The sequence below is a fragment of the Cebus imitator genome, unplaced genomic scaffold (assembly GCF_001604975.1).
Source record: "Cebus imitator isolate Cc_AM_T3 unplaced genomic scaffold, Cebus_imitator-1.0 Scaffold715, whole genome shotgun sequence".
In the NCBI taxonomy this organism is placed as follows: Eukaryota; Metazoa; Chordata; class Mammalia; order Primates; family Cebidae; genus Cebus; species Cebus imitator.
Window position 1 is genome coordinate 28,010 of NW_016108030.1, and position 12,630 is coordinate 40,639.

The following is a 12,630-nucleotide window of genomic DNA, read 5'->3' on the forward strand; positions in this document are numbered from 1 at the left end:
AAAAACAGGGGAGGAGAAAATATCTAGCAAGAAAAGGAAAAACTCTTTAGAAAGATTAGGGAGCAAGTCAATTCATTTAACATTTAAGGAGTATCAGCTATAGCGTGAGGAGATTCACTAGGTTTTACGCTTCAGAAGAGGAGAATTAACATTTGTTCAGTGCCCCCCATGTGTTTAGCACTGTATAAATACTTATATTTTTACTCATTTTACTCTTACCACTATTCAGAGTTAGCTATTATTATTCCCATTTTACAGATGAGAACACTAAGCCTCTAAGAGGCTAAGTAACTTTCCCAAGTTCAGTTTAGTGAAGAAGACAGCAGGATTCCAGTTCTTACCTGACAGCACCAAAGCCTATATTGATCCATTTTCATACATATTACCTTGTTTTCATTCAACAATTTTAGGTAGGGTAATTCTTTTTTTCTTCTGGACAAAGAAATTAGAAATTCAGAAAATTTGGATATATGTGGAAATCATGTGACTAATAGGTAATAAAGCTAGGAATTATGTTCCCCTGCCTTTTATTGAGTTCTTGCTATGTACCAAGCCTATTACATACTATCTTAAAGTTTTATCTTAAATCTATTTCTAATGAATTTAAGAAGGAAAAACAGAAATAATATGAATGCATCATTTTTCACACTCTGAGAGACAACTCTATGAAGAAGTATCTCTTTGTCCACACAAGGCGGGTGGGGGGAAAAAAAACCTTTGGTACAGTTTTCTCTCCCTCTAGTAATTGATAGACGTAATTACAGAAAGATACATGGAGCTACAGATACTAGAAGAGGGAAAGTCAGTACATTCAAAGGAGGAACCAAAAAAATGTAGGCCTAGAAAGGGCCTTGCCCTTGAACTGCCTCTCTGGACTTTCCAAATGTTTTCAAACACTAGTTGGCAAATCAGCTTGCAGCAGTAATTTGGATAAAACAATAGAAAAAGTACTTCTTTATCCTTAGCGCTTACAGGCAAGCAGTAGCTGTGTTCAAATTTCGATCTGGGAGTTCTGAAGGCCTTACATGACAATTTGTGCGGAGTTCAAATGACCAGATGTATCGGCCAAACTGTGATGCCCATCAGTGAAAAGATGTAAATTCTGATCTTTTGAATACCTGGCTCCATGGGAACGTTTGAGACTAATCACTAACACAGGCTGGATCAGTGTTGAGTCCAGTTATACTAACAGAAAAAGTAACTTCTTCAAAATGCTTTAGCAGCCCAGTTTGCAGATTGTTATTGGTGTGACTGTTGCTGAAACAGGCGTTGGGTTCATAAATTTGCATAACAGTGTTGTTCTTGTGGCAGCAGCCCATACAATAATTGGTGCCATCTGTATTTATCTGAAGTTTGGTTTCTAATATGAATGCAGAGAATCTTGTGCTTTCTAATTTCATAGTGCTCATTTTATTCTAAGGGTGCCTGATGTTGGAAAGATGGTCATCATTTCCAAGGAAAATACAAATTGAAGGAAAAATGTTTAACAACATATGTTCCTTTTTCTTCAGGGATAATTTTCATTTCTCACTACATAAACCAAAATCAAGGTCACAACACCTAACAAACTACTTCTTCAGAGCAGTAAGTGGAGAAGACCCAGCCTAGGATGGAAAACCAACAGGCACTGACAACGCATTTACAATACTTTTTATGAAAGACATTGGTTCTGCTACAGTGTCTTTGCTGGCAGTTTGTTTTCTTTCCTCTTAACCAATTTGTAGAAATTGGAATTTGGCACAACCTCTTATTATCTCAGACTCAACTCTTTAACCACTTAATAAAGCAGAAACCGGGCTGGGTGCGGTGGCTCATGCCTATAATCCTAGCCTGTTGGGAGGTCGAGGCAGGTGGATTGCCTGAGCTCAGGAGTTCGCAACCAGCCTGGGCAACACAGTGAAACCCTGTCTCTACTAAAATACAAAAAAATTAGCCGGGTGTGGCAGCATGTGCCTGTAATCCTAGCTAATTGGGAGGCTGAGGCAGGAGAATTACTTGAACCCAGGAGGTGGAGGTTGCAGTGAGCCGAAATCCCACCACTGCACTCCAGCCTGGGCAACAGAGTGAGACTTCATCTCAAAAAAAAAAAAAAAAAAAGGAAAGTAGAAACCATTTGAGTTGCAGTTTTATCTCAAATCTTTCTAATGGGGGAAGGAAAAACAGAAATAATATGAAAGCATCGTTTTTCACAATCTGAGAGACAATCACAGAGCATTCTCAATAAAAAATATCTTAGAAGCATAAAGGTGGTCCTTTTCAATGAATACCATAAAATCATAAAATCAGCTTTCTGGCTCTACCAATTCAAGTACATTACAAACCTAAATATCTGCTATAGATAGACTATGAATTCTTTCAATATTTTTCATTTTTATACCTATAGGTCCATGAAGACCTTTATCAGTTAAAGGAGAAATTAACAGAATTCTCACTTGAGGAAAAAGGAGAGACTCTAGACATTCAGAGTCTTGAAACAGCAATCAAAAGGACTGAAATGGGGTTAAAAGTAAGTAGAGCTTGAGATATTAAATAAAATACTGGAAAGAGACAAAGCATCCTCTAGAAGAAAAGAATTGTGGTTCTCATAGGACCCTGAGTAATTCTGTACAAAGCTGAATTTAGGATGGTCCTCAGCATTCTTATTTTGTTATTTGTTCTCATCGTAATTATTAACTGATTGATTTATATTGTCATATTTGACAAAGAATTTAAGTAGGTTAAATGTAAGATTATGCAGTGACAACTCCTAAAATGTGGTTTTATAAAAATAACTTGGAGTATGAAAAATAATTACTGTCACTTGATCTTAGCCAAAAGGCCAAGAAGTGATGAAAAATAATTACTGTCAACCCAACAATATGCCTGATTAAAATATTGTAGATTTTCTGGGATTTACTGGGATTATAAAAGATAAGAGTTGGCTGGGCACAGTGGCACACGCCTGTAATCCCAGCACTTTGGGAGGACAAGGCGGACAGATCACTTGAGTCCAGGAGTTTGAGATCAGCCTGGGAAACATAGCAAAACCCCGTCGCTACAAAAAATTTTTTTAAAAAATTACCCAGGCATGGTGGCACATGCCTGTAGTCCCAGCTACTCAGGAGGCTGAGGTGGGAGGACCACTTGAGCCCAGGAAGTTGAGGCTGCAGTGAGCCTTGATTGCCCCACTGCACTTTAGCCTGGGCTGCAGAGTAAGATGCTGTCTCAAAAAAGAGAAAAAAAGTAAATAAAAAAATAAGAGTTGACTTTCTCCTAATAGCCTAAATATTTTGAGCTATTTATTTTTATAATGTTATTATCAAGTAAAACTAAAGAAATGTACCAGTATTTGACTAGAGAAATAAAGTAGATAGGAACTTCATCATTACACACAGATCTGAGGTCAGGGGAAAATCCAGTCTTCAGACCAGGATAAAGCAAGCTAATGGGTTATAAAGCAAGCTGGTGGGTTCCATCTGCTAAATAAGGTCCATCTCCACCTTCCAGACTTCTTATTTCCAGTGTCTCTGCTCTTGATTCAGACTTTTACTCTGCTCTGTCGCTTCATCTCTCAGCTCCCAAGGCTGTGAGAAATGTAGTGTATTTCCTAGCACGTCATTGTCATATTACCTGATGGTGAGAGGACTGGACCCAGATGGAGTCTTTGGATTGGCCCATTTAAATAATGTTACCTGAAGACCAAATGCTTTCCTTGGATTCTTGCTTGAAGTCCCTGTAAGAGAGACATTACTCCAAGTCTGTATTGCCTAGTAGATTTACCTGGCTAAAACTTTACTGATTATTGTGTGCAATTTTATTTGTAAAGAGTGCCATAGAGGCTGGGCAATATAGGGAGATCCTGTCTACAAAAAAATCAATTAGCCAGGCATGGTGGCATGTGTCTGTGGTCCCAGCTGCTCAGGAGGCTGAGGTGGGAGGATTGCTGGAGCCCAGGAGGTCAAGGCTACACTGAGCAATTATCATACTACTGCCCTCTAGCCTGGGCAACAGAGCAAGACCCTGTCAAAAAAAAAAAAGAAAGTGTGCCACAGGTCACTCAAGCTTTGAGTCTCAGTTGTTTATTCTGCTTTTTGGGGTGGTTGAGGTAATTTGGCCTTGAGATACCTAATAATACATTAGGCATATAATAATACATAGCGTCTTGTGGTTTTGGCTTAATTACAGGATTCAGAGTGTTAACCTAATGAAATAAATTAGCCGAGTATCTTAATTCCACAATAATTGCTTAAACTTTGACATTTCTATAACAGATTCACATTGAGAAATATTTAAATGTTGTAAACCAGAATGTATTAACGACTTCTGCTAATGATGAGAGCTTCTGTACTCCCCAGACTTCCAAATGGTAAGTAAAATGGCCATTTAAAGCCCAAAGTAAATAAAATTGAGAAATAACTTTTCTCACTCGAGTGAGCTGACTGTAAATATAGGCAAAAATTTCTTGGCTTTGTTTACATCCTTTCTGTTAATTTCAGTAGAGATTTTGCATAAGAAGTTAGTGGTAGATCAAGTACAGTGAACATTGTTGAGGTGGGGTGTACATTAAAACTAAAACTTCACCACTAGCAGTATATACATGGAATAGAATTGTACTTATACCCCTCAATTTTATGCAAATTAAAAAAAATAAGTTAATGGTGGAATTTAGACTTCAGTGAAGTGTATTATAGATTATTTTTATTGAGTTCTAATGCTTGACACTATAATAATTATTTCAGTGTCGTAGATTTTGCTGTTACTCTTTGTTGTTGTTGTTGTTTTATAGTGAAAGGTATCTAAAATTTAACTTTTAAAGGAAACATTTTAATATAAATCACTTTTCACACTATTTAGATCACATGGTACTTTATGGTTTCCAGAATGTCTTATGTGCTTGATTATACAGATAATTTTGGTATCCAGGGTAAATAAAACAAAAATAAAACTTGCTTGAAATATCTATTATGTGCATCCTGAAAGATGATTTATTAAAATTAGAATTGAGTTAAAAATAAATGGCCTTGCCTTACCTTCAGACTTTTTACGTACAGGCCTGAATTTGAATGAATGTCAATTACGCTTTTGTACTAAGGTTAAAAATCCTCTAGCCCTTATTTGTGTTTTATGTATGTACTCAGAATAAATGAATAATATCAGGCAGTGAAGTAAAGTTTCATAAGTAGTGCCCGAGAAGCCAAGGAAAGCTGTAGACATAGCTAAGTCATGACTGGGGAGCAGAGCTTTGGGTGTACATTGGACCTGTCTCCCTTTCTCTACATGAAGGCAGTGCCATAGGCATCCGTCATCCTTTGGTAGAGGCAGCCCTTTCCTGGTCTCCCTATTTTCACCTGGACCTCCTTGCAGACATAAACGTCTGTCATCTCTGTATTCATCACAGTTTCATCCCTACTGCCTACAAGACACTTGTATTAGTTGTCTATTGTATAAGAAATCACTCATGTAATAGCTTAGGACAACAAATACTTTTCATGGGTCAGGAATCTGGGCACAGCGAGCTAAGTGCCTCTGGCTCAGCATGTCTCACAAGGCTGCAATTTAAGTATTAACTGGACAATCTCATCTGAAAACTTTGCTTCCAAGCTCACTCATATAGTTACTGGCAGGCCTTGGTTCCTCACTATGTGGGTCTCTCTTAGGCTGCCTGAGTATTTCTACAACATGGCAGCTGGTAACCCAAAAGAGATCTAGAGAGTGGAAAAGAGTGCCCTAGATGGAAGCCACAATCCTTTTGTAACCAAATCTCATAAGTGGTATCACTTCTACTCTGTTCTGTTGTAAGAAGTGAGCCAGTAGGTTTAACCCACGTTCAAGGAAAAGGGATTATACAAGGGCATGAATATCAGGGAGTGGGGATCTTTGGGGGCCATCTAGGAGGCCAAATACCACTGTACTCCTCTGTTTATTTTAATGATTCAGCTTTGGTCTTGGTCTCTCTCTCTCTTTCTCTCCCTCACTTATGTGTGCATATATATACATATATATATACACAGACACATACACACACGTATATATATATATACACACACACACGCGCACACACATATATATATATATATGGGGGGGAGAGAGAGAGAGAGAGAGACAGACAGACAGACAGACAGACAGAGATAGACATGATCTTACTCTGTTGACCAGGCTGGTCTTCAATGCCTGGACTCAAATGATCCTCCTGCTTGGGCCTCCCAAAGTGCTGGGATTATAGGTGTGAGCCACCATGCCTGCCCCTCTTCTTTATTAAGCTTTTCCTTAACTCTTCAAATGATTTCTGAATTTATGTAGTGTTCATACCATACAACTTATTTGGCAGACATCATTTACTACCTTATGTTAGTAGTTACTTCTTTATTGCTCTTGAGGACAGCGACAAAGTCTCATATATCTCAGTAGTCCCAGTTTACCATAGTGTCTTGTACATGGTAGGGCCTCAATAAATGTTTGTGATAATACTTTATCCTCTCCATGGATAGTGTATAAAATATGTTTATATTATTTGATCTTTAAAATAAGTATGTCATTGGCTCAATAAGTGTTACCCTCATTTTATAAATATGTAAAAATGAGGTCATAGAAGTTAAAAGACTTGACTAAAATCTGAGAGTTGGTAAAGAGAATGAACATTAGAACCAAAATTTCCTCAGCTTGCAAAGTTCTTTTCACTGATTGAAATCTTCTTTGTATATATTAGAATAATTAGCCAAAGTCAAAGCATTAAACACTGAGGTACAGGGATAGTAATGAACTATGTATAATTTAGTACTCTCATATTTCTTAAAATGCTGGAAAGAATTATAAGTAACTTCTGCCTTTCTGGCAGATTTTTGGCATGTGATCTTATGAGGGGAATAGGAGAAATGTCATTTCAGAATGCTGAGCTTGAGCTGGGACCTGGAGAAGCAGAAAGGTCTGAATATCCAAAAGATGTGGACATGATGATACAGGAACACTATCTGTCATCGTTACTTCTTTGTAGTATCAACACATTGACCCTCCACAACTCCACAAACTTCTGGGTGAATCTAAAAAACTATTATCTTCGCTTCTCCCTTATCCTTACTTTGGCATCCTGAATTAGACCATCTTTTCTGCCCACATTTAATTCCAGTCAAGAAGTATGAAATGAATTTGTACTATGTGCTAGCACCATGGCTAGTGCACTTTGGAATTCAAAAGAAGGTCGTTACCTTGAGAACTCTAGCGTCGAGTCAGACAAACTCCGTGCAAATTACGGTGCATGGTGGCACATGAGCAAAAGGTGATATAAGTATGTCAGGAGATCACCATGGCATGTGTATACCTATGTAACAAACCTGCACATTCTGCACATGAACCCCAGAACTTAAAGTATAATTTTTAAAAAGTGCTAGTTTATACTAATTAAACACTTTAGTTTGTGGTTATTTATATCTTTAATTTTTAAATTTAGAACTAAAACTATGACTTGAAAGTAGGTTAATATACATAATCTTTTAAAACAATCCATAGGGAAAATAATAAAAGGGATTCTTGGAGAAGAAAGTGTTAGCGGTTACCTTACCAACTTAAAATATTGGCTCTTAGTTTGAATTCCAGAGAACCTAGCAAGGCAAAGTGCACTGCCTATAGTTGGCAGCCAAGAGAACTATAGCAGGTAGAGAAGGTGTGTCATCAAAGGATCAGGCATACAAGCAGCAAGAAAGCAAGCCTCAGAATGGAAGGGGTGGGGAAAAGCAAACGAGAAGAGCTATCTGTCACCAATGCTTGTGAAATAATCCAATACTCAAGTTCTACTGGCTCTTTCTTTCTCTTTATCCTCTCATCTTGACAGAGAACCAGGAGTCTGGACTGCAGATTTTCAAGTTATGATAGCTGAAAAGAGCTACCTACGTAGCAATTGCAGCTACAGAGAACAATACAGAAAGTACCTGGCAGAAATCTTTTCTTATACAGTTATCTTTTGCCGAGAAGTGCCCTTTCTCCTTACTAGTATCTGGAGGAGCGAAGGAAGACATTGACTGGGGCATGGAGTTAGTTCCCAGAGCTGGTATTTGGATCATATAATTCCTGTTCAATACAATAGCATAATCACTGGCCTTCTTACCAGGAAGATGGGGAGCTGTCGGGTTTGTATGGGCCCTACAAACCTGGAGGAGTGGCAAGAGCATCGCTTAGACCCAGCTGAGAATGTGTAGGGCAAAAGTAGCATGCCGTCAGAAATGAAATGAGATGAGACAGGGTTAAAAAAAAACTCAGGAAAAGTCCACACTGAGTCTTCAAAGTAAATAAGCAGGTCCTGAGAGTCAAAATGAAAGTCATAGGGTGTGACTCAGGGAAGAAGAGAAGCAACAACAGTAGATGGGAATAGATACAAACAAGAGAATCCCAGAGATGGGAGACTATCGCCCGTGGCTGACGTTTTCAATGCTGCCAGTCATACCTGATTCTGTACTTGCACCAAGACAGTGTCATGAATAGACTTGGCTTCAGAGTCTGGCATGGACTGCTAGAAGATTATATGCAAAGCAGGTTACAGCGCCCAGAATTTCTTCAAGTTCTCATGCCTACAAGGAGGAGATAGGACAATTCATTTTATTTTTCTTCTGTGGTTCCTTAGCAAAGTCCTTAGAATATCCAAGTAGGAAGGTGTTTTTCATTTACCAATGGCACGACTCACTGAAGAGCGGGCAGCTCAGTCGCAAGCTTGATCAGGGGATCAAACAGGAGACTTAACTTTCTCTTAAGTTTTAAATTGGGACAGAAGCAGGGCCTGGCCTTTTACTGCACATAGCCATCAGTCAAATAATTTGGGCATATATTCATAATATGTATATATTTATTTATAAATTATATATTTTTATCATATATAGTGAATACATTATAAAATACCAACATATAAATTTTTTAGTAAGGTAAAGATGAAGAAAGTATTAAAAAAAATTTTTTTGAGATGGAATTTCACTCTCGTTGCCTGGGCTGGAATGCAATGGCACAATCTCGGCTCACTGCAACTTCCGCCTACCAGGTTCAAGCGATTCTCCTGCCTCAGCCTCCCAAGTAGCTGGGATTACAGGCATGCGCCACCATGCCCAGCTAATTTTGTATTTTTAGTAGAGATGGGGTTTCTCCATGTTGGTCAGGGTGGTCTCAAACTCTTGAACTCAAGTGATCCATCTGCCTCAGCCTCCCAAAGTGCTGGGATTACAGGCGTGAGCCACCATGCCCGGCCAAATTTTTTAAAAATTGTATGAACAGCACAAAACTTTGAATTCTTGCTAATAGTGTTCATTAATTATAATGTTCTGGTTGCTTATGATGGTTTTATACTGGCTATGATTAATGTCGTAAGGCATCTTACTCTAGACTTAGGTTCAGCATTGATGATAGGTATAAGTCCATCATTTCAGTTGTTCTTCTGGATAACTTTTAAGTTTTGGGGTTTTCTTTGGCTGACTTGTCTTAAGTTGGATTGAATCATCATTTTTACTTTGTAATGTGGGTGAAGGAAAAAAGCTCATGCTAAGAGTAAAAATGTCAGCTCTGTCATTTTCTTGTTCATGGATGCTTATTATCTTCAAAATACATTGTGCTTTTTGCAGAAAGCCTTAAGATGCATCCATTTTTTCAGTCATAGCACACTTGAAATTAAATAACACAATTCATAAACCCACTGCGTGAGTAAACTGCAGTCCATTCTAATGCTCTGAGAGCAAATGCACCAGTGCTGGTCCATTGTTTTGTGATTTGGAGCGTCCACTCTCAGGATGCCTCCAGAGCTGCAAGGGACATTACCCCATGGGGGACTAAGTGACAAGCTGAATATCGAATGGTAGTACAAAGTAATTTCTTATTTATTTCTTTTTTAATTTAAATAGAAGTTCTTATACTTTCCTCACATGACCAATGGCATCATCTTATGTATCCCCTGGGCTGTGGGTACCATATTTGAGAGACAACAGGTCTAGAGTGATGGTTCTCAAACTTTTGTGTGCAGTTTTCTTTCCCTGGCCCCCAGGGGGGCGTCCTAGAACCTGCATTTTAATGGACATTCTTGATATTTCTAACGCAGATGATTTGTGCTCGGAATCTCTGGGATGAGTGTCACTGCCTGGAATTAATATTTTTTGGCCACATAGAGGGCCTAACTCTGTGTATGATCAAGAGCTTGGTCCTGGACATTCTGCCACCCGGTTGCTATGAAAGACTGGAGTGCCTCTTGCACTGGGATTGAACCAGGACTGGGACCTGACACTGAAGCTGGCAGGAACTGCCAATGCCTGCTCAGACTCTGAGGCTGATGGAGTGTCAGAGGCCAAAAGTCCTAGGGCAGTAGCTCCTTCTGAGACGGAGACATATAATGACTGCAGATCTCTGTTTGTTCCTTTGACAGCAGAGTGCAGTTCCTATGAATAACTGAGAATCAACATTGTTCAGATATGGGGCTTCACTCTATGGAAACCCAGGAAATTGGGAGAGTTTATTCCAAATGAATACTATTCCTAGACACACCTTTAAAAAGAATTTAGAACAAATATGTGATAATGATCATCTTCATTATCATCCTTATGATCTTCATCATCATCAATATTTTCATGATACTTGACAGTTTACAAAGGACTTTCTTTAAACTTACAAGGTAAATATTTACTCTTTCATTTTAAAGATGAGATAACTGAGACTCAGAGAGGTTGTGTAAATCAGTCCTAGATCATATGCATAATCAATGATAAGGCTCAAGTCCTAATCAAGTATCTACAATCTAGCACTCCTCTGCTCCATAACTGCCTGAAAATCAGAAAGCCTGATTTTCACAAAAGATACTTTTCCCTTTTAGCCAGCATTGCTCAAGGAAAAATCTGGTAGAGACAAACCAGTAGGTATACAAAATGATGATAATGAATGCCAGCGAATGCAAGATTCTCCTAGCATCTTGAAACAATGATAAAGAAATTATCAAAAGTAGTGTATTTTCTCCAAAGAGCTCTAAGTGCTTTTGTATTGTTTTCAAAATAAGTTTCACTGTTATCACCACTTTGTCAATGATTTTTCTTTTATGTCAAAGGATAGTTCCTCTTAACTATTGCTGGCTTTCACAGATTTTATTGCTTGTGATATTTGCTCACACTGTTCTTAACGACCATGCTTTGGTTATTGACACTAGGAGGGTGACTGCCATCTGTACCAGCGCTATCAGAACTGCACAGAAATCTTCATTTTATGCCTGCTCTGTTGTGCTGGTATTTAGGGAAAAAAAAGAAAACAAACAAGAACAAAGCAAGTGATAGGGAAAAAAGGTGAGAGGAAGAGGTTTTTGTTAAATGGTGAGTGTAGATTAGAAGGTACATTGTCATTCAATTATTGAAACATCACGGATCCTATCTATTCTGGGTTGTTCCAGTGCAGTTGTATATGACATGACTACACTCTAGTCACAGAGAGAGAGAGATAAAGCATGTATAACAAGATGTTAACACTTGGTAATCTATGTGAGGGGCATTTGCATGCTCACCGTTCTTTACACTGCACTAGTTTGAAATTTTTTAAAGCAAAAAATAAACTTTTAAAACAATTATAAAATAAAACATAACAAGCTGGAAAAACACTTGCAACAGATATGACACAAAAATTGCTAAGATTCTTAAATACACTTGCCCAAAAAAACCGAACACTTGATATAGACAGAAGAGCATCAACAGACCACTCACAGAGAGAAATGCAAATAAGCAGTAAGCATGTGAAAAGTGTTTAATGCCACTGGTAACTGATGAAACACAAATGAAACAAAAATGTTTAATCCTACAGATAAACCAGAAAAATGCAAATCAAACAATATGTTACTATTTTTTCTTTAAAAATAAGCAAAACAAATAATTTAAACCACCAAAGTACTCAGTGCTGATGAAACTACAGCAAAATGGGCATACTTTTATCCTTCTGGTGGAAGTGTAAATTAGCACAAAGTCCTTTCTTCATTCAATTTATTATTTTATTGGTACATAATAGTTGTACATATCTTCAAGGTACATATGATAATTTGATACTTTTTTTTTTTTTGAGATGGAGTCTTGTTCTTGTTGCCCAGGCTGGAGTGCAATGGCGTGATCTTGGCTCACTGCAACCTCCACCTCCTACCTCAGCCTCCCAAGTAGCTGGGATTGATACAGGCACCCACCACCACACCCAGTTAATTGTTTGTATTATTATTATTTTTTTTTTAGTAGAAGCAGGGTTTCACTGTGTTGGCCAGGCTGGTCTCGAACTCCTGACCTCAGGCAATCTACTCGTCTTGGCCTCCCAAAGTGCTGAGATTACAGGCGTGAGCCACTGCGCCTGGCTGATACATTCTTATAATGTGTAAAGATGAAATCAGGGTAATTAAATTATCCATCACCTTAAATACTTATTTTTTCTTTAAGCTAGGAATATGCAAATTATTATAGCCTAGCTATTTTGAAATGTACCATAGAGTAGTGTTAACTATAGTCACTCTAATGATCTGTAAAAACTAGGTTTTATTTCTTCTCTCTAGCTGTGTGTTATACTCATTAATCAATCTCTCTTCAACCACCCCTCGCCACTCTCCTCTTGGCCTCTGGTAACCACCAATCTACTCTCTATATTCATGAGATCTACTGTTTTTTTTTTTTAGCTCTCACA

The 12,630-nt window shown here is 38.1% G+C and overlaps 1 protein-coding gene across 3 annotated transcripts in view; it reads left to right on the forward strand.

Annotated features, from left to right (window-relative positions):
* The window catches only part of IQCH (IQ motif containing H), a 265,140-nt gene that overhangs the window by 5,562 nt on the left and 246,948 nt on the right, over positions 1-12,630 (forward strand). For all 3 annotated transcript variants that reach the window (XR_005198403.1, XM_017518947.2, XM_017518946.2), the window contains exons 2-3: positions 2,384-2,506; positions 4,251-4,345. Coding sequence is in view for 2 of the 3 variants with exons in the window: in XM_017518947.2 (XP_017374436.1) it covers positions 2,384-2,506; positions 4,251-4,345 (218 nt within the window). In the remaining variant the exon portion in view is untranslated. The remainder of the gene's footprint in view (positions 1-2,383; positions 2,507-4,250; positions 4,346-12,630) is intronic.